The sequence below is a fragment of the Sycon ciliatum genome, chromosome 2 (assembly GCF_964019385.1).
Source record: "Sycon ciliatum chromosome 2, ocSycCili1.1, whole genome shotgun sequence".
In the NCBI taxonomy this organism is placed as follows: domain Eukaryota; kingdom Metazoa; phylum Porifera; class Calcarea; order Leucosolenida; family Sycettidae; genus Sycon; species Sycon ciliatum.
This window is the reverse complement of record NC_088644.1, coordinates 25,811,476-25,838,724: the sequence shown is the minus strand read 5'-3', so window position 1 is coordinate 25,838,724 and position 27,249 is coordinate 25,811,476. Positions and strand designations below refer to the sequence as shown.

The 27,249-nt window shown below is 46.6% G+C and overlaps 2 protein-coding genes across 2 annotated transcripts; one reads left to right on the top strand and one right to left on the bottom strand.

Moving 5' to 3' along the window:
• The first annotated feature begins 83 nt into the window (after positions 1-83).
• On the top strand, positions 84-20,606 carry LOC135809371 (trafficking protein particle complex subunit 9-like). Its single transcript, XM_065322712.1, has 25 exons — positions 84-1,060; positions 2,793-2,944; positions 4,190-4,312; positions 4,720-5,030; positions 5,598-5,666; positions 5,834-5,905; positions 6,746-6,877; positions 7,139-7,208; positions 7,911-8,004; positions 8,426-8,593; positions 9,296-9,420; positions 10,415-10,497; positions 10,676-10,802; positions 11,702-12,113; positions 12,625-12,716; positions 12,963-13,104; positions 13,629-13,775; positions 14,113-14,204; positions 14,594-14,645; positions 15,516-15,555; positions 15,836-15,937; positions 16,265-16,361; positions 16,750-16,842; positions 18,604-18,728; positions 19,369-20,606. The coding sequence occupies exons 1-25, from the start codon at positions 423-425 to the stop codon at positions 19,570-19,572; spliced, it is 3,762 nt and encodes a 1,253-aa protein (XP_065178784.1). The 5' UTR covers positions 84-422; the 3' UTR covers positions 19,573-20,606.
• Positions 20,607-20,737: 131 nt separating this feature from the next.
• LOC135809372 (hematopoietic prostaglandin D synthase-like) lies at positions 20,738-26,874 on the bottom strand. Its single transcript, XM_065322713.1, has 5 exons — positions 26,675-26,874; positions 22,637-22,729; positions 22,061-22,176; positions 21,400-21,504; positions 20,738-21,188 (listed from the first exon to the last, which is right to left on the bottom strand). The coding sequence occupies exons 1-5, from the start codon at positions 26,802-26,804 to the stop codon at positions 21,024-21,026; spliced, it is 609 nt and encodes a 202-aa protein (XP_065178785.1). The 5' UTR covers positions 26,805-26,874; the 3' UTR covers positions 20,738-21,023.
• Between the last annotated feature and the right edge of the window lie 375 nt (positions 26,875-27,249).

The following is a 27,249-nucleotide window of genomic DNA, read 5'->3' as shown; positions in this document are numbered from 1 at the left end:
AGAGACGCAAAGCTACGAGCACGCTTCCCAAACCACGTACAGCTGTACCAGATTTGTACGGTCCTGGTAAATAGCGACGATTATGGACAGCTGATTTCATAAGATGCCACGATTTTTACGACAACATGCTGTCGATGTCTGCAATGTACTTCGAAAGTACAAGTAGTTCAACCAGTATTTCTTTGGATGTCCTTTTGAGTATGTTGGGGAAGTCAACACTGGCATGGTGAAATGAAAGAAGGAACACGAAGCTATTATCCTGGTCGCAACTGTAGAAGTGGCAGTAGGCCTGAGCTGAGGCAGAACCAGTATTTATGTGGGTGATTGGTGCAAACGAGATAGAATTGCTTCATTTCTCTCCTTGAAGTGCCAAATGGCACGTTATTGACGAGCTTGGAGATATTTCTACTGATGTTGTCAGAATGCGTGTGGACTTCTCTCAGAATACTACTGATCATGGAAAGGTCAATGTGCTGCTCTGTCCAGTTGGTGAACAGCTTAGCGAGAACTTCCTTGCATGGATTGAGCAATCGATTGTCAACGTTATCAAAACTAATTTTAGTCCATCAAGATATCGTAGTTCTGCCCTGCGCGTCCTGAGGTCCGCACCAAAGCAGAGCGATGAGTTGTGGGGAGAGTTCTTATATCACAGGCGCTTGCATGGTGTAATTGGCATTTCAAATTGCACCAATATTGATCTAGTTGAACGTGCAGCGGATGTGTTTACGGCACTAGCAGCCAGCTATCCGCGTGCATTGCATTCATGTTTGATCGTGACTGCACCTAATGCCACCGAGCTTGTGCAGTCCATCAAGGCGTTGAACCCGACAAACTTGCCAAATATTGCTGCCATTGACGTGGAGACGGAAGTGTGGGCAAACGGTGCCGTCGAAGGTTCAGATTTGGATGGAATGAGGTTCCAGCAGTTTTTAGATAGCTTTGCTAATACGATGAGGGACAAGCTGTTGGATGCATGCAAGGAACACGGTGATTGCCGATCTGAGGGTGTCTTACTGCGGGCGCCGCCAGAGAACCATGGTGCAACTGTGGATGACACTAGGTGGGTGACCCTTTCTATTCAGTTACATGCTATATGCGTGATGATATCCTGTGTACACTATAAGTAAAGCAAGTTGCGTATTAGCCACGCACACCATTGGCCGGGTTCCAGTATCCTTAAGTGTCGAGCGAAATGCTATGAGAATGAACAGGTGAATTTAGTTTTGTATGTTTAGGTAGCCTGATTAGTACGTATTTTGGAGGACATACCATCAAGAGTACATAACCCCCCAGAGTGTGCAACGCCTGATCCAGCTGTGCATAGGGTATTGGTCGAGCGTAGTCGGATCTTTGCGTCATAATACCGTACACATCTGGGGGGAACCCGGGAAGTCGCGGGTACTCTCGGATCAAAAACAACGGCACCCTGCCTCGAGACCGGCCTTGAGCTGGTGTGGAGTGTATGCATGACATCAGAAGATCCGATTCCGCTCGACCAAGACCCTATGCAGAGCTGGATCGGCGTTGCACACTCTGGGGGGTTATGTACTCTTGATACCATGTAGTGCCCTTGAAGAATAGAAACCGTTTTATATCCGAAAAGGTATCCGATCAACGGGAGAGCTTCCAGCCCCGGGGGCCCTCACTATGCTTGGTCTTTACCTAGGTCACCATATGTGTTATTCAAACTGATGGAATCGTTTTGGCAATTGGGATAGCCGGTACTTATTATTGTACTGCAAAGAAGTTTCCATCAGTTTTGACGAAAACATATGATGACCTAGGTAAAGAACAAGCATCGCGAGAGCTCTGAGCTGGAAACTCTCTCGTTTTCCTTTTCTCTTCGTCTCCCATTGTTAGCACTGCAATGCGTATTATTTTACTAGGCTGCTTATTTGGTACTTACTACCGTACTGGCAATATATGTTGCCGCGTAACGCGTAACGCAGGGGGGTGCGGCGTAACGCGCGACCAGGCTAGTGCGACAAATTTTCGTTGAGTTCGTAACGCGCGTCCGGCGGGGTGCGGCGATCTTTTCACTCAAAATGATGCGGCAAAAGCAAAAAATGATGCGGCAATAGCAAAAAAGTGATGCGGCAATAGCAAAAAAAAGGACTGCGGCAATATAGAAACCTGTGTAACGGCTCCTGTGCGACTTTGCATGTAACGCCCTGCGTGCGGCAAACATGTGCCAATGTAACGCTTCATGGCCTCACTGCGGCAACATATATTGCCAGTACGGTAGTATGTTTTGCGTTTTTGAGTGACTTACATTTGCAAGTTCTATCCTCTGATGAGATGGCAACAAACACGTTTATAAGGGATACTTGAACCTGGTCAATGGTGTGTGGTTAATGCGCAGATATGGTCTCTCCACTGCAGATGTCACTTTAGGTTCTCTAGATTTTCAGGCATGGCTCACCATCAGGGCGAAACAATTTCACTGTTGGGCCACGCCCGAAAATTTGGTGAACCTGAAGTGACATCTGCAGTGGAGAGACCATGTTTGCGTGTTTGGATTGAGTATGAATTCGCAATTGGCATGGCTAAAGATTGACCAAACACCCCCTTTTCCATTGCTAAAATTGCTAAATTGCTCAATTGCTATTCTTCAGACTTTCCCTGTTTTCAACTCCCTTAAACTTATTAAAAAATGGTAAAACGACCCATTCTGCCGTAACATTCTCCCCCAAGGCGTAACTCTTAGGTTAGCTGCTTGTGCAGTGTCTTTGAAGTGATTTGGGTCTGCATTTTCAACTGGAATTGTTTATTCATTGCCTTTTTTCTACCAGGTCTGCCAATCGTAAGAAACGCTGTATGGGACGGTTGATGAAGCAGAAAGGAGATTTGCTAATGCTAGCTGGTGAAACTGTTGCAGCAATAGCATGGTATGCAGAGGCGTATGAGGTACTGAAAGGTATTAACGACTCATTGTGGATTGGTGGTAAGTCAATGTGGGCAGTGATGGCTCCTCAACTGGTTACATTTTGTTGTTGCTGCTGCTGCTGCTGCTGCTGCTGTTGTTGTTGATGGTGGTGGTGGTGGTGCCGTGGTGGTGGTGGTGGTGCCGTGGTGGTGGTGGTGCCGTGGTGCCGTGGTGGTGGTGCCGTGGTGGTGATGGTGGTGGTGATGGTGGTGGTGGTGGTGGTGGTGGTGGTGATGAGAAGGAGCGCTCTGTGCCGGAACAACTTTGCAGCCTGGAGAGCGTGTGTGGGCAGGCGTGTATTTACCGCCATATTGCCAGGTGTGTGTTTACCACCTATTAATCAACCATAAGTACAGCTGCAGTGATGCCTTCAACTTCATTCTCGACTGTGAGATATGAAGCAAAAACAATAATGAGAGCAGGGGCGTCGGAAGGTATTTTAGTGTGGTACGGTCAGCCATCTGAAGTACAATTTACTCGTGGGGGAGTGGTGGCTGAGGCGAAAATTTTGGAAATTTAGATCCCAGATCAGTGTGTATTTTATTGATTTACAGGGTACTTGGGACAAAAAGTGGTACGGTCAATACCGTAGTGACCGTACCGTGTGCGACGCCCCTGAATGAGAGTGACTGCAAAGTTTGTGGACACTGCATGGATTGAGTTTTGGTGCAGAAAAGGTTGCTTTGTAACCAGGAAAACATTGAAGTACACTTCACCCTATAAAAAGACACCCCAGGGCTTGTGTATCTTTTGACATGCGTGTCCTTTATGGCTTTCCATATTGAGTACATTATGCTGTTATTATTCTTTGTGTGTGCACGTGCATGTGTGTATGTGCGTGTGGTGTAGACCAGGCTGAATAGTGGCTGTCAATTCTTCAGCCTTGCAAGCTGTTGAATGGTGCAATCCCAGCACAAGCTGTTATGGCTTTGCTGTAGCATCGCTATCATCGCCTCTGCCGATGGGCGTCACATGGTCAAATGGTCCAAATGGTGCGTGTGGTAGCCATTGGCCAGAAAGAAAGAAAGAAAGAAAACTTCTTCAAAAGCTCTTCTCTAAAACCCCTTTCATTCCTTCATGCTAATGAATGCTTTGAAAGCTTTTTGGAGTAGACCAGTATAAATAGTGATGGTTTCTGTGTGTGTGTGTGTGTGTGTGTGTGTGTGTGTGTGTGTGCGTGTGCGTGTGCGTGTGTGTGTGCGTGTGCGTGCATGCATGCGTGCGTGCGTGTGTGTGTGTGTGTGTATTTTGAACATGGTGTAGGCGCTTTGCTGGGATATTCCTGTGCATTGCATCGGCTAAGGCAGCAGGCTGATTACTTAGAGGCTCGCGGTGAAGTGCTCAGTTCTAAAATGGACGGCCCTGCGGTCCCTTCGTTTCAAGAAGGTAGGTCATTGCACGGGTGATCACTATCATTGAATTGATCCATTGCTTTTTTAGAATTGCTGCACCCACCTCAGTGTTCGGGTCCATGGCATGCTCTTTGACTTATGCCGTACAGTACTGTCGGTCGCCGAAGAACTGGGGGGTCAGCCTCCTAGCCTAGACCGTTCTTATTTTCATGTACTACAGTAGTCGATTTGCAGTTGAGTCCTCGTGTATACATTGGTATGCTGTACTTGATGAAATTCTAGCCTGGCTGTTCTTCGGCGCCCGACAGTACTGTACTAGTGAATAGTGAATGATGTTAATAATTGTGCAAGTCCGAGAAAGCCATTTGTTTACCCTTTTCGCCTCCCTGAGGTCTAATGAAAATCATCATGTATTGCTTTTTCCTTGCCTATTTTCTTCAGGATCACCCACCTTCAAGTCTGAGGACCGGCTTCGCCTCTCTCCATCTCCGAGCCCTGTAACGAGTGAGCCACGTTTGAAGACATTTTCGCCTATCTCATCCCCCGTACTCGGTCACAAGGAGGGTATTGGCCGCGGCTCCGACACATCCGCCGGCATCAACTCGTCCCTGCTCAGAAGTACCAGCGGTTCCTCGGTGATTGTGTGCGGCGTTCCTGTGCGCACCATCATGATTTCTGACAACTGGGCGAGGCGCAAGTCGGCTGTTACTGTCGACGGAGGTGTCAGGGAAGCTATCGCGCAGTTTTCTCGTGTAAGCATCTCCGGAAGCCTGTTTCTTGGTTTGCCAGCGTGTGTGTGTGTTCTGTCATGCTAGTTAAACACCAGATTCTACTAGGAATTATGTATTTGTTGAATTAATCTAGCTATGTTTGCGATTGCTAGTCCACCCTGGTAGATGCTATTATTCCCGGGATTTATTAGATGTAGTACTTCTGACGAAGCCAGGGTCCTGCGCCTGTTATTGCGTATGCGTGGGCGTAATATGGTCGCATATACTTTGATTGTGGGTGACCATGCTTTCTGCACAACATGCATTGGAGGCTGGCGGCATGTTCCGTGCCATCGTGCACTTCCCGTACACATTCTTCATGTACGTGGACCTGGCCAGCGAATCGAGAGCAAGTCTCTGTTTGTTATGTGCCAGTGCAAGCAAGGCATTGCCATGCTGGCTGTATAGTATAGCCTTTACTGGTTTCTAGTAGTTTGTGAAGGTTTGACCATTAGCTGTAGTTATATAGGGATAGGTAACACCTGCTGCATGTAGTGTGTATGTCCTGTTCATTGTTACCATAGCATCGCTATCCTCTGTGCTTTGTAGGTCGAAGGCGCTATGCTGTTTGAAGCCGAGTGTAGCATGCTGCTTGTTCGCCTGCTGATGGAACTCAAGGTATGTTGCCAGTGTTTTTTCAATGATATACATGTACATATATTTGTGCTCCGGCTAGCTTCTTTGTGAAGAAATGCAGCTCATCTTCTGCCATGTAGCCACTGCTTGCTATCTTTGTGTTTCAGATATTGCCATTCTTCTGCTTGTTGTGTCTTTGTGTACCACAGAAAAATGTTGAAGCAGCTGCGTTACTCTCAGAAACCATGAGTGTCGACTATACTCTGGACTTCTCTGAAAAGGTACTTGTGTTCGCTGCCGGGTCATTGACAGAACCCTTTTACTTTCAATTGGGGCCTGCGCTGTCTTGTTCTACACCTGTCTGTAGCTTTTTTCACATGTGAATAATTTGATCAGTTTCTGGTTGAGATCTATTTGGAAATCGGAATACCGTAAAATTCCGTAAATAAGCCCACCCTAAATAACGCCCATGTCCGATAATAAGCCCAGTTTTAGGCGGTGTACACTTCAAGTCCGTTTTAGCGCCCATGCCCGAAATAAGCCCAGGGCGTAAAGTGGACTCAAAATGACCAGCGCGTGAGCGTGCGTTCGCGTACAAACTGTGGAACAGTTGTAGATCGAGGACAGCGATGTTCCGTTGGAATGTAGCGAACTGCCAAAAAATGTGGTTTGATGTACCTGTACCGCGCTCAGTGTGAATGGTGGTTCACTGAAACTAGTGGGATGCTGATAGATTGATCTTCTGCAGCTTGCGTCCGAAATAACGCCCATGCCCTAAAATAAGCCCATGCCCAAATATACGCCCAGTTTTTGACGCTCTGCAAAGTATACGCCCGGGGCTTATTAACGTAATTTTACGGTATGCTCTCTCTTTCTCCCTTTCTCTGTCTCTCTCTCTCTCTGTCTCTCTCTCTCCCCTCTCTCCTCTCTCTCTCTCTCTCTCTCTCTCTCTCTCTCTCTCTCTCTCTCTCTCTCTCTCTCTCTCTCTCTCTCTCTCTCTCTCTCTCTCTCACACACACACACACACACACACACACACACACACATACACACACACACACACACACACTATCTCTCACTCACTCACTCTCTCTCTTTCATGTGTCTTTTTCTTTTTTCAGCTTGTTTTACTAATAACTGCTGGTAAGTTATTCCGTACAATGGGCTTTGAAAGGAAGGCTGCCTTTGCATTCCGCCTGGGGGCGCTACAGCGAGTGCGGTCGTCAAGACCCAGTGTGACAGCATGGAAGGAGGTAAGTCAGATGCTGTGCTGTCTGTTCTATTCGATAGGACCTTGATTATCGACATGATAACAGCCAGCGAAGGTCCAGCTAGAAGATTCATTACATGCAACCGTAGATTAGTGAACCATACAGCGTGTGCAAGGCATGGTGCTAGTGAATACTCTGATATAAACATGTATTGTGCTTCACTCGGGCATAAACTTTTACCCTGTCCATTGAAATGTCCTAACTATTAGTTCCATGTGTACCCTGTGTCTTTATGTTGGTTAGGCATATATGTTGCTGAGCAACTGCCTCGAGGGTTTTGGCCTTGACAACAGTCTGCCGAGATTTTTAAACGGTGAGTATGACAACACTTGTGGCCAGTAGGGGACTATGATTTAATATCGAAATATCACTGCATGTTGTCTTCTCGGTGTTGGATTGAATGGCATTGGTCCAAGGAAGCCATCCTTCATGTATGCTAACTATCCGAATTAAACTCGTGCACTTCCACAGAAATTGAATAATTATATTTAGGTGGCAAGACGTTTGCTTCTTCAATGCACACAGACGCTTCCTCCTCATTTTGTACAGGCTCTTGCCACCACCCTGCAAACTCTGAAGCCCCTCAGTGGTGTACTCTGGCTCCCTGGAGAGAGCAAACACATCTACGCTGGAATCATGATGGCACTATGGCCTTCTCCAGAATCCTGTGAATGCTCCAGGGTCTAAAAAAAACTACAGGTTCCGAGAGCTTCATCTTCGCCCGTGCTGCCATAAGGATGAAGTGATTCTTTCAGCGAAATTCTCCGCACCCAATCCCTTTCTAGAAGGGCGCGCTCACCCAATTTTGGTGGAAGTGATCAAGTTTGATTCGGAATATTGGACGAAGGGAGAGTCTCAGTTTCCTCGGACCAACACCGTTTGATTCAGCGCCTAGAATCTGTCTGATACCATTCCATGTTCATTGTTCTTGTTGTCCTTCACACCATGAAATATTTTGTTTGGCTGCGCCCATGCTTTCTGCGTTTCATGCCTATTGTCTTTTTATCTGTTTCAGGCCACCATTTTGGCTGGCACCGACTCCAATGCTGCATATTGCGAGAATTGTCCTTCTTGGCACATCGTTCCGGCAATGGAGTACTTGCGATAAGGTGAGAGGCCATTTGGCTGAGTATACCGTGTGGCTGAGTGTGAACGATACCGCATTCGGGAAGTAGGAATGGAATGAATAAGCCGGCACGTGCGAGCACTAGTAGCTAGGTCCTCTTCCGTTGCTTGCCCAATTTACCTGAGTAGAGCAAAACCCAGTTACCACTTCTGTTCCGATGCTCAGTTAGTTTGTTTTCAGGGTTGGTTATCTTGGGTTAGAGGATAGCGATGACTACACAAGAAAACTAGTGGGTTAAATGAAATGTGCGATCCCTATCTTTGAAATGTCTTTTTCTGTTCTGTGCCTTGATCCTTGAGGGTGGTGGCTTTCCTGCGGATGCGGAATACCTAGTCGAGCTGAGTATAATGCGAACCGTTGAATTTTTTTCTGTTCTGTTACTTTGTGTCTTGCTAACTTGCCAGCCACTCGCTTGTACTCCTCCATGCTCATCACATGCATATGGCGGAAAAAGAGATCGCCGAACTTATCAAGCAGCTCAACGAACTAACGCATGCAATACGCAGCCTTCATCAGCAGATGCGCTTGGAAGTTCTTCCTGAGTGGATGCTGAACAAGCTACCGAAAGTCACGTAAGTTGACCCGACCGCACACTCGTATGTGTATTGTGTTTATTGACATTTTATGCAGGTATTAAAGCACAGAGCACTGTACTTGTTAATGTTTGTCAGTATGTATGATTGTGCTTGTTCATGACTGACGCAGTGTCAAAAGCAGCCGGGTACGTGTGTACTAGTAGTACCTGGTAACCCTGTCAGCCAGATTGGAACTGGGTACATAGGCATGTACCATGTGCCATGCATGTTTGGCTTCATGTGTGTAAGGGCACACTGCCACGGGAGAAGAAATAGTCCACCTATCGGCATCGCACAAGTTTCATTGTAACTTTACTGTTACAATTACATGCACAGTAATGTATTCTTCACATGGCCTTGCCAGTACATGTACTGTGTGCTGTAATCCATTTCTGCTCTCTGTCCTCACTGTCATTTGTCGCGTCTCCTTTGCCATCTCTTGTTTGCTGTCTTCTTCTCGCTTACTGTTATATTCTGTTTGTGCTCATGTCTTGTTTGCCTTCATGTCATGTTTGTGTGCCTTCATGTCTTGTTTGTTTGCCTTCATGTCTTATATTATGCCACCATGCCCGGTCTTCATCATGTTCTGTAGTCATACCTTGCTGCAATGGTGTCGTATTGGCTGTTTTGTGCTGGAGATTGTATTGCTGTGTGTGTGTGTTTTTGACACTATAGTATTTGTATGTTTGCCATGCCTAGGTCCTTCCGCCCTGTTTCATTACCACAACACTTGCTGCCACTGCCCATTGAGGAGAAGGCCCAATCTGGACCATTCATCTTCAGCTCCCTTCGTCAAACTGGCGAGCCATCACAGGAAGAACAAGGTATGTACATGATTGCACGTTGCCTGGGATGTGTTCGTGTGTGGGCGTTGGTGTGGGCGCACGTGTGTGTGTGTGTGCGTGCGCGCGCGAGTGTACACTTGCACAATCAATGAAGCTTGTGAAGCCTGTATCAAATCCACTCTGATTTAGCAACCCTCTTTAGCGTCAAGTATTCTCTTCTCTGGGGTCAAGGGTAAATACAGTTGAATCCCAGGACGGATATTTTGATGTCGTCAGTCCTTTGTGAACCTTGTTCTCACCCGCCTATTGCTGCAGTGTGGTGAGCCCATACTGTAAGTGGGATCATTTTCGAGTCCACCCAGAGTCTGGGGATTTCTGAAGGTGTCGGTCGTCGGGTGTTCCAATCTAGTCATCTTTCCAAGATTCCTTTTGAATCTCTCTCTCCCCTCTCCCGGAGAGACCCATGGGGACCATTTTTCTGGCAATGAGCAAGCACAATGTGTGTGTGCGTGTGTGTGCGTGTGTGTGTGTGTGTATGTGTGCTTGTGCGTGCGTGCGTTCATGTTTGTGTATGTGTGCATGTGCGCGCGTGTATGTGTATGTGTTTTAATCTCCTCTTTGGTCTGGTTGGTTCTATTATGATGATTGTGTACATTCTGCGTACTCCATTGCGTTGTGTATAAATGTATGACTGGACAGTGTGTTGCTATTGCATGTACATTGTATGTATGACCCAGCTGACTACAGTCCTGGCTAGAGAAATCCAACCTCATGAATAAAGTACTGAAGTAGCACCATGTTTGAGTACGCAGAAGAGTGTGTATAGTGCTAGGACTGCGTAGCGCCGGGCGCTATTTTATTCATGAGGTTGGATTTCCCTGGCCTGTGCCGTACACTCCGTGTTGTTGCCTGATGCAGTTGTATGCCGAGGATCAACGAACAGCGTACATGTACATGTAGTACCTCAATACTCTCCTTTGTGATCATGTGCTTGATATAGCCACCTTGCTTTTTTATGTGTCTGTTTGTACAGTGGTGTGGGTACAAGGTTCTTCAGCGGAAGTGTCCGTAGAGCTAACCAATCCTCTTTCCTGTGAAATCCGCATTGAGAAAATGGTAAGACATGAGCTAAGCAGCCAGGTTTTGACCTCTACATGCTCGTTTGAGCATGTTGTTGTAAGTTGAACAGTAACAGGCTCTTTTTGATGATTTGCAAAGCTCTGCTGTACATTATATATTGGTCATTAATGTTGTCCGAGAGAACTTGTCTCTACATGTATCACTCTATACGCAGGCATTACTAACAGAAGGAGCAGCATTTGAAGCAGTGCCGACATCCATATCGCTCGCACCTAACAATGAGCCCTACAGCTGTGTACTCATTGGTATTCCGAAAGCAGTTGGCCAGGTCACCTTACTTGGTATGTCGTTTGCGTCCTTGCATGTGTGTGCACGCACATGTGTGTGCACGCACGTGTGTGTGTACGACCTGTTGCCCGATTTGTAATTGCGTACATGCTTGGGAGGGTACCTACTACCTTCTATGGCGCATTGTAGTGCCAGTGTGTGCATGGTGTGTGCTGGGTAACCTTTGCATACTTCAGAGTAATATTCTCTCTCTGGAAACAAAAAGCTTCATGAATTCGATCAGCCTGCCAGTTCTGGTGAATTGAGCTCTGAGGAACTGAGCGATGGTGACTCCGAGTGAGGCTCAACCGGTGTATATTTCTTTTGCATATCAGTGTGCACACTGACTGCGTACTACAGTACTTCAAACAAATTCATTCTCTCATTGTCTTGAAATGGTTTTGGTTCACTGAGCCGGATTTCTTGAAAACAGTTAACGCTTAGAATGGGAATAAAAATTCATGAAGTTTTTGTTTCCAGAGGAAGGACTTCTTTTGCTAGTGAAGCAGTTCGATGCAACTAGTGAAGGCAGTCTGCCTCTGATAGAACACACGCCTGCAGTACTGTGTCATGTGACTGTATACACGTAGCTGCTATTGCAGTACACACACGGCTACTAAAATACTAATTACGTTACTCGGTCAACTCTTGAACCCTTTTTCTGAAAACTTTACGACCCGGTCTCATCGGCGGATACATGGGAATGAAGAATGATGAGAGGGATGTGAGTGCACTGATAACCATGGGTGGAAAAGCTTCTGGAATGTGTTTTGGCAGTTGACTGAGTAATATAATTATAAATGTGTTGCTGTGTGAGGTTAAATTTTCGTCTCCTCAATCCCTATTGTAGTTCAGTTGATATATGTAGTGTCATAGCATGAGTGCCCATGTCTCTGCTGCTCTCTTTTTTCAGGCTACGTTGCACACTTCTATGAGGTGGAGCACACGGTGCGCGTTGCCATCACCAAGGGCATCAGCAAGAACATACGCGTAGTGCCGCAGCTGCCGTTCCTGACCGTACGCAACCTGCTGGACTCGCCGGACGTTCCCCGCCGCAGCAGCTCATTCACCGTGCCCACCTCCGGTAGCAATCACGCTCTGCAGTGCAGCAATTCTCTATCACGCGTTTCAAACTTGTTGAGCGGCACGGGCAGCAGCTCTTCTCCGTCCGTTTCTCGTTCCACGTCGGTCGCGTCGACTAGCGGCACTGCTCTTGGTCGGGTCTCACCGCCGTACGTGTGTGGCAGCACAGTGCTACGTAGACAGAAGGGAGGTGCCAAGCACTCCGTCTATTCCGTCGAGCTCAATCTGCATCCCGGACAGAGGTAAGCTAGTTTCTGAAGCAAACGGTGATGCTGCACTCATTGCTGAATCCGTTGCTTGTTGGTGTGTGTGTGTGTGTGTGTGCGCGCACGCACGCGTGCATGCGTGCATGCTTGTCTGTGTACGCAGTTTGGTGTGTATTTTGTGGGTTAGAGGAATTCCTGAGATGTACTGTAAACCGTGAAATTATTGTGATGGTCTAATTTCTGCGAAATTCGCGACCGCGTGGAAATCGCGAAATTTAGACAGCGTGAAAAGGAGATCCATAAAAGGTTTAGCATGAATGCCACAGTAGCAAATTCAGTAATCGCAAAATTAAAACCTCGCAAACCTGTCCGGATTCTGAAAACGCGAACTAAAAACGCCGCGAAAATTTCACACTTTACAGTACCTAACTTAATATGGGGTTAGCATGTATTGCACCTGTACGTGATACTGCTGATATGATGCCTTCTACCAGCTACAGTATGTCAAATGTTGTAATTTCTGTATGGTCTTTTGCTGTCAACCCAGCTCGTGTGTAAGTCTGATGTTGGCAAATCGAGGAGACCGGCCCGTTACCTCCGTCAAGTTCCTGTGTGAGGAGAAGCCACAGCAACCAGAAGGTAGCCTCTATATTCTGGGATACGTACCTGGCTGCCTGTTGTCATGCCTGCAGATGTGGCTTGTATATTTAAAATTATGGTGGCTTTTTCCACCCAGACATCCGTTGAGAGGGAAGAGTGCTTGGTTTGAGTGCAATGAGCTTGTGTATGGGTGCTTCCCACTAACTACATGAGATTTAAATCCAGTCGGATTAATTTTGAGAATTTGATTTCATGCACTTCTGGCATCGCATTGCGTTGCTACAGGCTCACCTTTTGCACTAACGTGGAGCGAGGACATCGTCGCTGCAACACTGCCCATCGGCCCCGACAGCAGTCTGGTTGTCCCCGTCACGGTGCAACTGCACAAGTGGCATCAGCAACTGGCTGCCACACAGTCTGGCACAGGGTATGTTGTCTGCAGTGCACCGTGTATTGGTTCTGTACACGTCATGGTTAGCGCATTGTATTTCTGTGGCAATCAGTGGTGGTGCCAACTGACAAGGTAGCCATACCCTGTCTGTAAAATGGCAGTCAGAAGCCTTAGTTCTATTAATTGTATACACCTTGGTTTGTGCACAAATTCACAATGGTGGTTCCTCCTGTGCACTAAAGCTTTTTTTCATACTTTGGCCTGTTTGGCCTGTGTGTGATTTGATCAATCTCTAGATCTTATCAACACCTTTCTTTGTGCAGATTTTAAACACTGTGTGTGTGTGTGTGTGTGTGTGTGTGTGTGTGTGTGTGTGTGTGTGTGTGTGTGTGTGTGTGTGTGTGTGTGTGTGTGTGTGTGTGTGTGTGTGGTGTGTGCGTGTGCATGCATGCAAAAATTGATGTAGGTTTGTAATAGCCATTTTCTAATTGATGTTGTTCATTTGTGTGTGATGTGTCTGTTGGTGGACTGTCTACACACGTGCATTGGGAACTTCTCAGTGGATTGCTAATATGTCAATGTCAAGTCATGTACACTGGAGATGAAGGTCGTGAGGCAGGTCTGCAGCGATCATGTCGCGTTGAGTTTAGGATCAGAATCTTGCCGATTCTGGAACTCTACGATCTGGATGCACAGTCCAATTTGAAGTAAGCTGCCTTGAAACATTGTCCTTGTGTCTCTTTTCTGTGCCCCTCCCCCCCCCCCCCCCCCCCTCTCTCTCTCTCTCTCTCTCTCTCTCTCTCTCTCTCTCTCTCTCTCTCGCACACACACTTACTCGCTCAGTCACTTGGTCACTCACTGAAGTTGTGTAGGATGCTTAGATTGTTTCATTCTTTACTTCAATTGGTCCTGACAACTTTTTGGTCGTTTCTCTTCTCCATCACCAGCCGCCATTTGCTAAGTTCGCTGGATTTTAATGCTACTGTGGCTGTTTTCTGTGTGTGTGTGTCTGTGTGTGCTTTTGTGCGCTCACTTTTTGCTCAGTTCTCCGGAGCTATTCAATCTCTCATTCATGGCAATGAATTGTAGCGAGACGCAAATAAACTTGTCGACATCCTGGGAAGGGGAGAAGATAGGTGAGTGCGGCTCCACTGACCCACTACCAGCATTGTCACTACTACATTGTCACTGCTACATTCTGTTGTAGATTAGGTCACTGGCACTGTGTCCTGGACTCCTGGCACAGGTCTCTATCATGCTGCTACCAACTCTCAAATGGAGAGACAATTCTGTGAGGTCCGGCAGGACAGGGTTCAACACTCTCACCCCTGTCAAAACTGATAGCTGTGTTGCTCTCCTGCTTGACTTGCTCAGCTTATGTGTTAAGCACAATCCGACATGGTATTATGCTTGAAGTGTTGCATATCAGTCAGCTGCTCCTACTGCTATGATGTCCTCCGCAACACTAGATCGTTGGTTATCACGTGTAATAGTGCCTGTCTTCTCTGCTCTTTCCATCTGCCAGAGGGTGCATCTACTTCTGAAGCTGTTGACATTGCACCTCTTTCATCAGCCCGGTAAGCATGTCACAATAGGTACTGAGGTCTTTCCTTTGGGTTCCGTCTCAGGGTAGTAGTAGTATTGCTTTTAAAGAAAACTCAACCCTTGGTATTTCCACCGCTACCTATCAATGTACACACAACCCTCTTTGGACTGAAGGGTATTGTATTGTATTGTATTTTATTATAAAAAGGGTGTGGGCGACTGAGAACAATCTGTAAACTCCAAACACTGTACATATGGACACCTAGTGGTGTGCCCTATTGACAATGACTGTACCCTATTGACAATGACTGCACAAACTTTTACACGGTGCACACCTAGAGTACTCTAATTTCAGAAATTTTCGGTATGAGGGCAACAGGCCAGGTTAGGTGAACAGAAATTTTCGGTACAGAAAAGCAGTTCCCTATTGGATTATGTGTGTTAGTGTTTGTTCAGTGTATTAAAATTTTAGGTATGAAACAGACGCACCGAAAATTTGTGACATTACAGTATACTATACATGTAGTGGCACGAATACTACTCACCGACTCAAAAATGCTTGCTTGGGAGGTGTGCCGAGTATGGAAGTCCGGATAAGGGGAGCTGCAGTGACTTTACGTGAAGGCCTGTTCAGTTCATGGAATTCTATGGCAAGGTTGGTTTGGAGTAGTCCACCACTGGAAAGAAAGTGGACTAGTGCTGTTATTCCTACTGTGGGCAGCCCGAGCATGGTATTGATGCTGGCGGTGCTGATGGTATTGATAGTGATTGTGATAGTGGTGGCTGCTTCATTGTATGGTGATGTAGAGCCTGTAATGGTCGTTAGTCGAGAACACCACCTCGTGTGTTTCACTCGTGTGGCCTTTAGAATATCGCTCCTTGTATTTATTGTTGTGCTGCAGGGTGACGTTGAGCATACCTCGGCTTCATCTACAAACTCAGGTTAGTTATGAGAACTTATTATACATGTCAATTTTTTCTTCAGACTTTTCCCATTTGTGTGTTTCCCTCAAACCAGTGAATATTTTATGACTTGAGGCTCCCCGCGTGCTAGTTTGTACGTGAAGTGTGTGTGTGTTACAGTGAGGGCTGCGTCCCACCCGTCTGTGTGGATTCACAGGAAGTGTGAGTTACAAAGTCTGAAGAGATTGTTGAACGGTCTCTGCTGGGATGACGACTACACTGCCTAATCATTGTTTGCGTTCTTGCGTTGTGTTCTCAGACTGCCACTGTCTCCACGCTAATGTCAGCAAAGGAATCACAGAGCCTAGCAGAGCGCTATATGGAGTACTTCTCGTCAAACATTGCCATTGAATGGCTCAACGTATCCTTCTCCTCCTGCACTGCTGTGTGCACAGTGGCCGTGCCTAGTGGCATGAAGTCTCACTACTAGTAGATGTCTAGTTCAGACTTTGCTGTTTGATGAAACAATCTTATCCGTGTATGTATATACGGCGTATTGTAGCCAGTGTTGTACTGTTTGCATTGTCTATGTTTAATAGTGAGTGATTGCAATAACACCACTATGCAATGCAACTGTTAGATATTGCTAAGCCGCTCGCTCAGCTGTAGTGTAGACTGGCAGATGTCTAACTTACTTGATAGCGATGTGAACCCCGGAATGGTTTCCCTTAACACAGTGCTTGTTCAGGTAATGGAGGCTGGCGGGTCATTCCACTTCTCTGGCCGACGGCTGCAGGCACGGTCTCATCTGCTGCATAACTTTTTACCGGAGACTCTTGTCTACGGTGAGTGTAGTGTCAGCACAGCCACATTGTGATGTTACGTTTGTGTGGTCTTACAAGCAGTGTGTCAATTGCTGTACCTTTGTAGTGAGTTATGTTTCAGGCACCATTTTGGAACAATGTGTGGAATTCTGACAGTAAGGCGAAAATTTGTTGTGAACACTTTTTCTGAAAATCCTGAATGTAAAATCCATTATTAGATTGAAATTTGTCCCTCGTGTTTGTCTGCCTGTGTGTGTTTTAAAATTGTTTGAATATGTATGTTGTCTATGTGTGTGTTGGTGTGGCTGTGTGTGTGTGTGTGTGTGTGTGTGCGTGCGCGTGTGTGTGTGTGTGTGTGTGCGTGCGCGTGTGTGCCGTAACTCACCGCACATGCATGGTGCTGTTACAGCTATCACTGTGAATGGATCTGCAGAGCATCGGCTTGATGATCTGCCTCTGATGGCACCAGTGCCAGTCATAGTGCGTGTCACCAACAAGTCTGGTTAGTTCTGCTGCTATCGCTAAATAAGTATTACTTCAACAAAAGAGAAAAGGACCTATAAGTTACTAGTTATGACTAACAATCCACCAAGGTAACGAGATAATATACAGTCAAATAGTACGACAAGGCACAAAACTGACAAGGATATTGAGACATTCGACGACCTGGCACCTAGTTCCAACACATCTACGGAGCGCAAACTAACAACCTTCCAACTTGGAAGGCTCAGGTGCGGAAAGTTCCAATGAGGGGAAGGGATGCGCCACGAAGATGTGCGTGAGCCTGTTGTCACGCTATCTGACTGCATAATTATTATCTCGTTACCTTGGTGGACTGTTAGTCATAACTAGTTCTTGTAACTTATAGGTCCTTTTCTCTTTACATATTACTATTTGCTCAACATCCGAGTTTTTATCACCAAAAAAAGTTGCTACAGGTAGACTCCCTCTAATTCGAATACGGTTTAATTCGAACATTCCGTGTAATTCGAACTTTTTCGTCGTACCAATCTTCTGCAAGTCACTTCAAGTCAAAATCGAATGCATACCGGTAATTCGAAGTACGAAAAGTGCGCCGGTTGGATAATTCGAACCCAGTCTTCGTACAGAAGAGCTTTTTACAGTACATTGGCTATGTCCTTTGAACGCTTATTTCGAAGTGAGATTGAGTTGCTATCCTTGTAATTCGAAGTTCATTCTTTTCTCCTTCTCTAGCCAAGTCCAAGAGTAGCTCAAAAATCGATTGATGGTCCGCTGCAGGATCGACTATAGCGTTCAAGAAACCCACCTTCTCTCGAAATTTGATTCAAGCCCGTGCTAGGCAAATTGCAAAGGTTTGATTGAAGACGACTTCTTCCAGGTGGCTGACTCTCTTCGCGGATCTCGATGGCCTTTCTTGCCGCGCCAGCTCGTGCGCGGGGATGTTGGCGAACAACAACACTATTGTCGTAAATATTGTCGATGCCTATGCTCCACTTCCGTTCTTCAGAACGACGTGCTGCTGTTCGACGGCCTTTCATGACGCGGATTAGGCAGCGCAGTTCTTTTCCGTTGAAATTGTTTCAGGAAAGCTGCAGTGACTGACAACTAACTTCTTCACTAGAAGATGACGATAATGTCAAAATGATTTTGTGTCGATCCAGTGTTTTGATGATCCGTTGGCGTTGTACATGACCGGTACGACCACCTATGTTTCGTTGATGCAAATAAAGATGTGCAAAAAATATTCAGCATGCGATTTCAAGCATTTTGACATACATATCAGTGCATGGGCTGCATTTGGATAATTCGAAGTTCTGGATAATTCGAAGTTAGGACCTGGCAATTTGAGGTTCGAATTAAAGGGAGTCTACCTGTACTTAGTATTTGACAGTATCATATCATTCATATGTCTACATCCCTGGTCCTTGGTAGTGCATGTATCTGCTTTGCTGCGAGTGTGGTTCATCTGAATGTGACTATGCGGTAATGCCTTCTGCTTTACAAAGCTCATGAATTGACAAGACGTACAGTATTTTTATTGCCTTGTGTGTACATGTGTCTGTCTGGCTGCCTGTGTGTGTGTGTGTGTGCGTGTGTGTGTATGCATGTGTGTATGCGTGTGTGTATGCGTGTGTGTATGCGTGTGTATGTGTGTGTGTGTGTGTGTGTGTGCGTGTGTGTATGCGTGTGTATGTGTGTGTATGCGTGTGTGTGTGTGTGTGTGCGCGCGCGCGCGCGCGCGCGTGTGTTTGTTGCTGTATCTGTGTGTGCATGTATGCAGCTGATTCTGTAGGCCCAATGCTGATGCAACTGCGTTTGCACGAGGCGCTGGGCAATGGCTACATTGACACGGAGCTCTCTGGCAAGTGTGCAGTGACTGGTTGTACCACCATGCCTGTCACCAAGGTACTTCTAAAAGACACTCTAATACGTTCTTAGATTCGTATACATGTATGTTGTAGTACAGTACTGCCGGGCGCCGAAGAACGGACGCTAGGGTATCACCATGCACAGCACACCGATACTAATATACACTGTGACTCAACTGTGCACAGACTGTTGCACATGAAGATAAGAACGGCCTAGGCTTCAAGGCTGTCCCCCGCCCCTAGTTCTTTGGCAGCCTACAGTACTGTAGTATCAAAGCTCTGGCTTTCTGTGTGTACATGTGGTGTTCCATCAATGTGCCCTGCTTTTTATTGCCAACGTACAAGCTCAGATTACTACCGGTATGTATAGTGCATTGAACAGCCATTTCAGTTGCCAATGTAAGCACTTCTCTTTTCTACGGTGTGAGTTGTCCATTTAGTACATGTATCTTGAAAAGTGTGTCCGTGTGCATGTGTTTGCGCATGTGTGTGTGTGTGTGTGCATGTGTGTGTGCACGTGCATGTGTGTGTGCACGCACATGTGTGTGCACGCACATGTGTGTGCACGTGCATGTGTGCGTGCGTGCATGTGTGTGTGTGTGTGTGTGTGTGTGTGTGTGTGTGTGTGTGTGTGTGTGCGTGCATGTTCACATGGACTTATTCTTGGTGATCTCTAGCTGCAGAGCATGGAATCCTGCGAGTTCACCTCTGAGATTGTGCTCTTTGCACCGGGCAAGTACACAATGTATGTACGCACTGTTAAGGTTGAGTTAATACCGCAACAGCAGTCTACAAATGGTTCTATGTCGCCGACCAAATCCGCAACGGGCGCCTTCTCTTCTTCACATAGCATCACGCTGTGCCCAGCACAGATTTCATAATGGCATCTATCCTTGGAGCAGCGGTGGGCGATAGCGGCCCTCTACTGTTCTCCGAATCCATCTAATCCAGACTGGTGGGGTAACATCTACCTGTTGCTGCGAGTATTAAATGCGAACCAGGCATGGTTTTACCTTTTATTAATCACGGTGTATATCCTGGGCTTGCGGACAGCTTATGCTGCTGACCTGAGATCATGGACTTCTTATGTTGCTGACCAGAGATGCTGGCATCTTGGTTACTGGCATTGCTTTTTCATTGTTGTTCTGATTACAATGTTGCGCCCGCCATTTCTCTCTCTCTCTCTCTCTCTCTCTCTCTCTCTCTCTCTCTTTCTGTTTGTCTCTGTGACTGTGTCTGTTTACCTGTCTGTCTTTCAGTTTCTTTGCATGCCTTTTTTGTTTTCCTTGTTCCTTTGACTCGTGCTGCTGTATTGTCTGTGTAGTCCGACAGTGATCTTCAAGCACACAATACTGCAGCATGCTTGATTTTTGAATCACTGCTTTGTTTTTCCTGACCTACCGGTATCCTCCGCTTTATCATCCAGTGCACTGCTCATATTCGCACGAGCCCCCGTTACCCAATAGCATACATTCCCAGACAACCCTGGCTGGACTAACGCCACATCTACTTATGTCTAGCACACACATGCACAGGATGACATGTTGCATTGTGCTGTACGAGGCACGCCTGATTTACTCCCCTCGCTGCAATCGCACTCCTTATTTTTCCTCACCCGGTCTTACTAGGACAGACATAACGTTACTATGCACACAGTGCGGTTTCCTTATTTATGTGTGCAACTAAATCATGTTTGAATACTTCCTCCATCCGCCTTGCGGGAAGAGGCCTTTTAGTTTCCGGTTACACATATTTAGTGCATTGTCATGCTTTTTTGCCCGCTTTCGCTTCCTTTTTGCTTTCTTTTTACCTTCTTCTAACAATGCATTTTAGGTACAACCAGTGGCTTTCGTGTCATTATTTCCCCTCGTTTTTAGAAGCGAGGTGTTTCAGAATGAAGACTACCAGACCGTGACCTGTGTTGGCTTTGGTGGATCGTGTAGTTGGCAGACATGCGCTGAATGCTCGATGTTGTCTCATCGTGTTGTCCGCTTGCCAGTGGCCCTGAACCATTAACCAATGTGCTTCTTACCGTGCCCAATAGTTAGCCGGTGAGAAAAGGTTTAATTTTGCAAGAGGTACTTTTACTACAAGTTCAAGACAGGTGAAAGAAAGCAGCAGCAGTTCTGAAATGACGCTAGAAGCAAAGCAATGCCGGTGGAGGTGCGCGGTCAGATGGCTTCTCGCCGTATTGGCAATGGGCGATGATCCTGTATGTAGTGTGATTAGTCACTGATTACCAAGCTGTTTCTGGGCGTTTGGCAACCCATTCTGCAATCTCTGATTACCAAGCTGTTTCTGGGCGTTTGGCAACCCATTCTGCAATCTCTGATTACCAAGCTGTTTCTGGGCGTTTGGCAACCCATTCTGCAATCTTTGGTGACGTCTCAACTTTGGTGAACAGCGCTTGCAAAGCTGGAGTCTTTTCAAGGACCGCTGGGTTGCCTTGCTTGAACATCGATGTTGTGACGTAGAAATGAATGTCAGCTTGAGTGATCTGCGCAGAGAACAAGGGGGCAGCAGCAAATAATTAATTGCGCTTGCAGGTATGAACATGTTGACAAGAAAGAGTGTTATCCCATCACCATCACACATGATGAATTGGGCACTGACACAAACGCTTGAACATAACGCTGATCAAATACCATGCCTATTTCTATGTTAGTTGACCATGACAGTACTACATAGTAGATCAGAGCATCCCTTACCGATTTCCCGTAGAGCACTCCCGCGTCATTCTTGGAGACAATTCCTTCCATCCTTTCGAGAAAGTCTGGCAGTGTCTTATCGTCAAACACAGTCTTCAGTTCCTTCTGTAATTGGCAAATTGCATGAGGTCGAGAAGAGAAAATGCATGATTGGTGGATATCGGGGAGCTCAGAGGGTGCACCCAGTGTGCTGGGAGTGATACTAGCAAGTCGGTGAACTCGTGAATCATGCTGTGCAGTGTTACTGTGTTGTCATCACGCCGCTCGTGCTCAGAGCTGGCTCCTGTGTCCAACATTGTGAGCTCGTCTCCTATGTTGAACAAAATGATGAAAACAGCATGCTGGTAACATGCAGCCTAGCCTGGTACATTCACATCCCAGCCAATTGGTTACTTGGCGTAGGGTATACACCGGATCACGGCATGCCTAAGCAGGGACCTTTTAAGAGGTCGTTGCAAAGTTCTATGCTGTCACTGGAACGCTCGACTTGCCCTCTGTCCTCCCAAACGAACAGTGATTGCTATGCCGGACGACGTGAATCATAACTCATGTCATATTCAGTCTTATAGTTCTTCGAAGTGCATGTACCGGTACATGCATGAAAGGCATGTGATGAGCCTTCGCAGTGCTTCATACCATTGTGTGTTGGTGCCTGGCTCACCTTGCGCTCTTCGTTGCTCTCCCTGAATATTTTGCCACCAGCTGCGAACAGGCTTTCAACGTAGAATGTGTAAGAGCTGACAATGATCTTGTCCTCTTCCGATTCACCTCCAAAGCCTGAGAGAAGACCGAATGTTGTTTCACACAATCATACAGCCAACCTCGCGAATAACGACCTCGGGTATTGTATAGCAACAACTCACGAACAACAACACAATCTTTTGAAGATCTAGTGACCCTTTGACTGGACGGTACATTCAGCTGTATTTAGAGTTCATATGACACATTTTGAATTTTGACCGCTGTAATTGGAGAAATGGCGCTGTAGGCGCTGTTGTTCGTAGGCAATGCTGTTTGAATGTGCAGTTGAGCCTGTCTGGATGTGCGCCCATTGTGTACAGGTCATTCCGGTAGCAAACACAACGAGCTTTCTGAGGTGCCAAGCTCTGAGTGGGTCTGTCCGCAGTAATTCACGTCATTCCACAATGATTTTATCATGTTGTACACATCACGATATTCCAACATTGCATGTCTGACAAACTAGTTCTAACGTTATAATTATGCATGTAGGACTCACCATGCTTGCAGGCAATGTATTGTGCAATCAGGCATGTCTCATGCAGGCTCACACCATCCACCTCTAGAACTGGCAAGTAGGGAGGCATCATTGCTGCAAAGGACCACATCCATTCAAACAGGACACAACCGTTACTGATTCTTACAAACTTTGAAGAAAACCTGCGCGGCGCGATACCAGCAGGGTGCTACAACGTCGATAGAAAGGGTGGTAAGGTCAACGGTGGCCCATTGTCAATTCATGCATTCAGATTATTGTGGCAGGAGGTATTGGAGACCACTTGCTCCAATATGCTCGACATAATAATAATGACCGCATTATACCGCATAATGACCTGATTTTGCCCACATAAGTATAGATTATAGACCGGTTAGGAGGTCTATACAGGATATATAGACCGAGTAAAAGACCGAGGTCCCCCGAGGTCTTTTATCCTGTATAGACCAACTATGAGGTCTATAATCTATTTATCGTGTTCTCCACGCAATAGTTTCTCTTCATATACGACATATCCTTGTAATTCTAGTATTATACTATAGCATATACCGCATTGTACGGCATTGCAGGATCAAGGTCATTGTTTAAGCAAGGTTCAGCATCGGTAGCACAGTGGCTGGGTGGTAAGGAAGAGTGACTGAGATTCACATGGTTGTGGGTTCAAATCCCGTCTTGTGTATTTCTGCTTTCTTCAAAAATTTCCAACTTTCAAAGTTGGAGAGAAAATTTCTAAGTCCAAGAAGTTCTAAGGAGTCAAATATAAGTAGTCAAATATATTGTGTATTTGACTAGCAGTCAAATACGCGATATATTTGACCGCTTAGGTATCAGGGAAATTAGTGGGGTCAAATACTAAGAAGGCGATAACGAGAGAGCTTGGAAGCTCAGGGCCCTGCGCTATGCTTCGTTGCCTAGCTCCTCGTGCATGTTGTTAGAACTGATGGAAATGCTTTTTTCTTTGATTAGCTACATCATTGGATTCGAAAACCGTTTCCATGAGATACTGAAGTAACGTCTTCTGCATAGCTATGGGACCGGCGCTGACTCTGCCGATCACGGGCGTTCTAGAGTCGACGGGATGTCTGTCCTGACGTTTCCTGGGACCGGCGCTGACTCTGCCGATCACGGGCGTTTATCTTCTTCTTATTATTTTACTGACGGCAACTAACATCCATTCTGATTGCATTTACTCGTCTCCCTACTTCGTATTTCTTTCCAGAAAATCTCCCCATACAGCAGGAAGTCGTTTACATAATATGACTCCCTGCTATACATCTACATGACTGTATAAACGTTATAATTATTATGCTATCCGCCTACATGCGATTCCCGGGCTGGTCGACAGGCAGCCCAGCCAGCCTGCTAGTGGGATCTTGGCCTCGCACACAAATCCACACAAAATGTTACTGCACTGAATGCATTCCCCCGAAACACTTCGCATATATACTCATTCTCTTGATGGTACCGTACTCTTAATGGTACGAGACAGGTACGGGATAGTGCCAGGCATGTCGATGGCACAAACAAACAAAAAGATTGTGGCCAGCTATCTTTGCTGGTACGGTACAGTACGGGACAGATACGGGATAGCGCCAGGCGTGACACAAACAAACAAACACCAAATTAAAGCTGTGTGGACCCTGGCTAGCGCCAGACGTTACTGAAGTAACGTCTTCTGCATAGCTACGGGAATAAATATGAAATTTAGGACCAGGCTGCTACCTTAAGCGCACCTGATGGGAGAATCGGGAATCCAAATAATTATAAACGAGAGAGCTTGGAAGCTCAGGGCTCTGCGCTATGCTTTGTTGCCTAGCTCATCGTGCAATTTGTTAGAACTGATGGAAATGCTTTTTCCTTTGATTAGCTACATCATTGTATTGCAAAAACGTTTCAATGAGATACTGAAGTAACGTGTTCTGCATAGCTAGGGGAGCGGCGCTGAATCTGCCGATCACGGGCGTTCTGGAGTCGAAGGGATGTCTGTCCTGACGTTTCCTGGGGCTGGCGCTGACTCTGCCGATCACGGACGTTCTTCTTCTTCTTATTATTATACTGACGGCAACTAACATCCATTCTGATTGCATTTACTCGTCTCCCTACTTCGTAGTTCTTTCTAGAAAATCTCCCCATACAGGAGGGAGTCGTTTACATTATGACTCCCTGCTAAAGATCTACATGACTGTATATACGTTATAATTATTATGCTATCGGCCGACATGCGATTCCCGGGCTGGTCGACAGGCGGCCCAGCCAGCCTGCTAGTGGGATCTCGGCCTCGCACACAAATCCACACAAAATGTTACTGCACTGAATGCATTCCCCCGATACACTTCGCATATATACTCATTATCTTGTTGGTACCGTACCCTTGATGGTACGTGACAGGTACGGGATAGCGCCAGGCATTTCGATGGCACAAACAAACAAAAATATTGGGGCCAGCTGTCTTTGCTAGTACGGTACAGTACGGGACAGATACGGGATAGCGCCAGGCGTGACACAAACAAACAAACAAACAAACAAACAAACAAATAAACAAACAAACACCAAATTAAAGCTGTGTGGACCCTGGCTAGCGCCAGACGTTACTGAAGTAACGTCTTCTGCATAGCTACGGGAATAAATTATATTATGCGCATAATTGTCTAGGAATTTATCCGTGTTGTTCAGTGGGGATAGGTGTGTGTGTGTGTGTGTGTGTGTGTGTGTGTGTGTGTGTGTGTGTGTGTGTGTGTGTGTGTGTGCATGTGTGTGTGTGTGTACATGTATGTGTGTGTGTATGTTTGTGTGTGTGTATGTATATATTATGTGTGTGTGTGCGTGCGTGTGTGTGTGTGTGCGTGCGTGTGTGTGTGTGTGCGTGTGCGTGCGTGTGTGTGTGTGTGTGTGTGTGTGTGTGTGCACCCCCGTGTACCACATGCGTTGTGTGCGGTCCATCCTGGGTTCTTCTTGCCAACGCTGTTGGAGCGAGCGCATCTCTAATGCGCAGCTTCTAGAGTGGTGGAGTGACTCGGAGACAATTGCCGCTGTATCAAGATGGGACACCAACTTCTATGGATGTCTGTCTTGAGTAGTTGGGTCATGCTACCTGCATGGAGGACATTCGCCTGCCAAAGCAGATACTGCTTGGCACCCTGTCAGTCTCATCACTGTAGTGATGTTATCATGTACATATAGTGTGCGCATGCGTGCATGCTTGCAGTAGAGCACTCGCAGAGCTTGAAGACGAAGCCTGCAATGGCTACCTCCCGACTTGTATTGTTGTAGTGTTGTTCATCTACACTCCCCCGCCACATGGCCTGCGCCGGCGGTGGAAGGATTGCGTCGTCACGGATCTCCGCACCCGTGACGTCGATGCAGATGGGTTTAGAGTACAGCATGTGGCTCTCGCTCGCACTGGTGGTGAGCGTACGCATCTAACATTCCTGAAACCCTGGTGCTGGTGCATAAAATACGTTTCGCTTTTGATATTTACTATTTAGTACCAATATCACTGTAGCCGATATATTCTTATATCCGGTCACTCTATAGCCGATACAGACAGTACATTCATATCTCCCCTATCCAGCCGGTTTGGGACCAGACACTGCCCATACTGACTTGGAAATGTCCGGAACTCTGACTGATGATCCGAGACGTTCATTTTGAAAGGGAAGGGCCGACCCAGCGATCTGCCCGGTAGACAGACCGAGGTGCCCGTAACTAAATGGATGTCCGGATAAAAGAGATATGAGTGTAATGGGGCGGTGCTCGGTCCTAGACATCCCGGATAAAGAGATGATGACTGATATGAGTGTATCACAGTATACGCCATGCAGGATAGCACTAACGAGCAGACTCAGTCTGTATTCTTTCATTGCTACAGCTGACAAATTCAGTAAAACTGGCCCGCATTCAATAGCATGGTGTAGATCTACTCCATGTGTGGAGCGATGCAGATTTGCACAACTACCACTCCGGTATGCACAAACTAACCCTATTTCTAGCGAGCTGCAACCTTGGCAGCGACACCGCCCTTGAATTATTGGTCCTCCTTACTTTTCCTCAATTCGTCCCAGCCACCGTCGAGGCGTTTGTCCTCGAATTCCTGTCCGGCATACGAGAGGCACATGCGAACGAGCTCGCCACGGCCACGTCCGTTGAAGTAGGTCACCTTGTAGCTAGGCATTTTCCTGATTGATTCAAGTTTACTTAGTTTATAGAGGAAGAAGCCTGAACTTTGAAGGACAGCGCCACGACAATCTCCACACCCACCTGGTCAGTCATTCACTGGTACTGTGAAAAGCAGGCACACCGCGTAGATCTACCGGGCCGGCGTAAAATAACAATCATGCATCACATAAATCATTAGATCGTCTGCATGCTTGTTGCTAGCGCCAGTACTGCAGTAGGCATGGCAGGCAGTAGCGGCAGGCCATGATATTATTGATACACCCGACAACTAGTTATGGAAGGAGGCAATTGTGCACTGTCTGTATCTATGTGGTCTGGGCGATATGGCCGCAGCTGCGGGTGTGAATATGTTGTAGTCTAATGTAGATCTACCAGTCCTTGCTGTGGTGAGAGGTCACCGCCGAGGGTCACGACTGGATTTCTAATCTGATAGTGATACA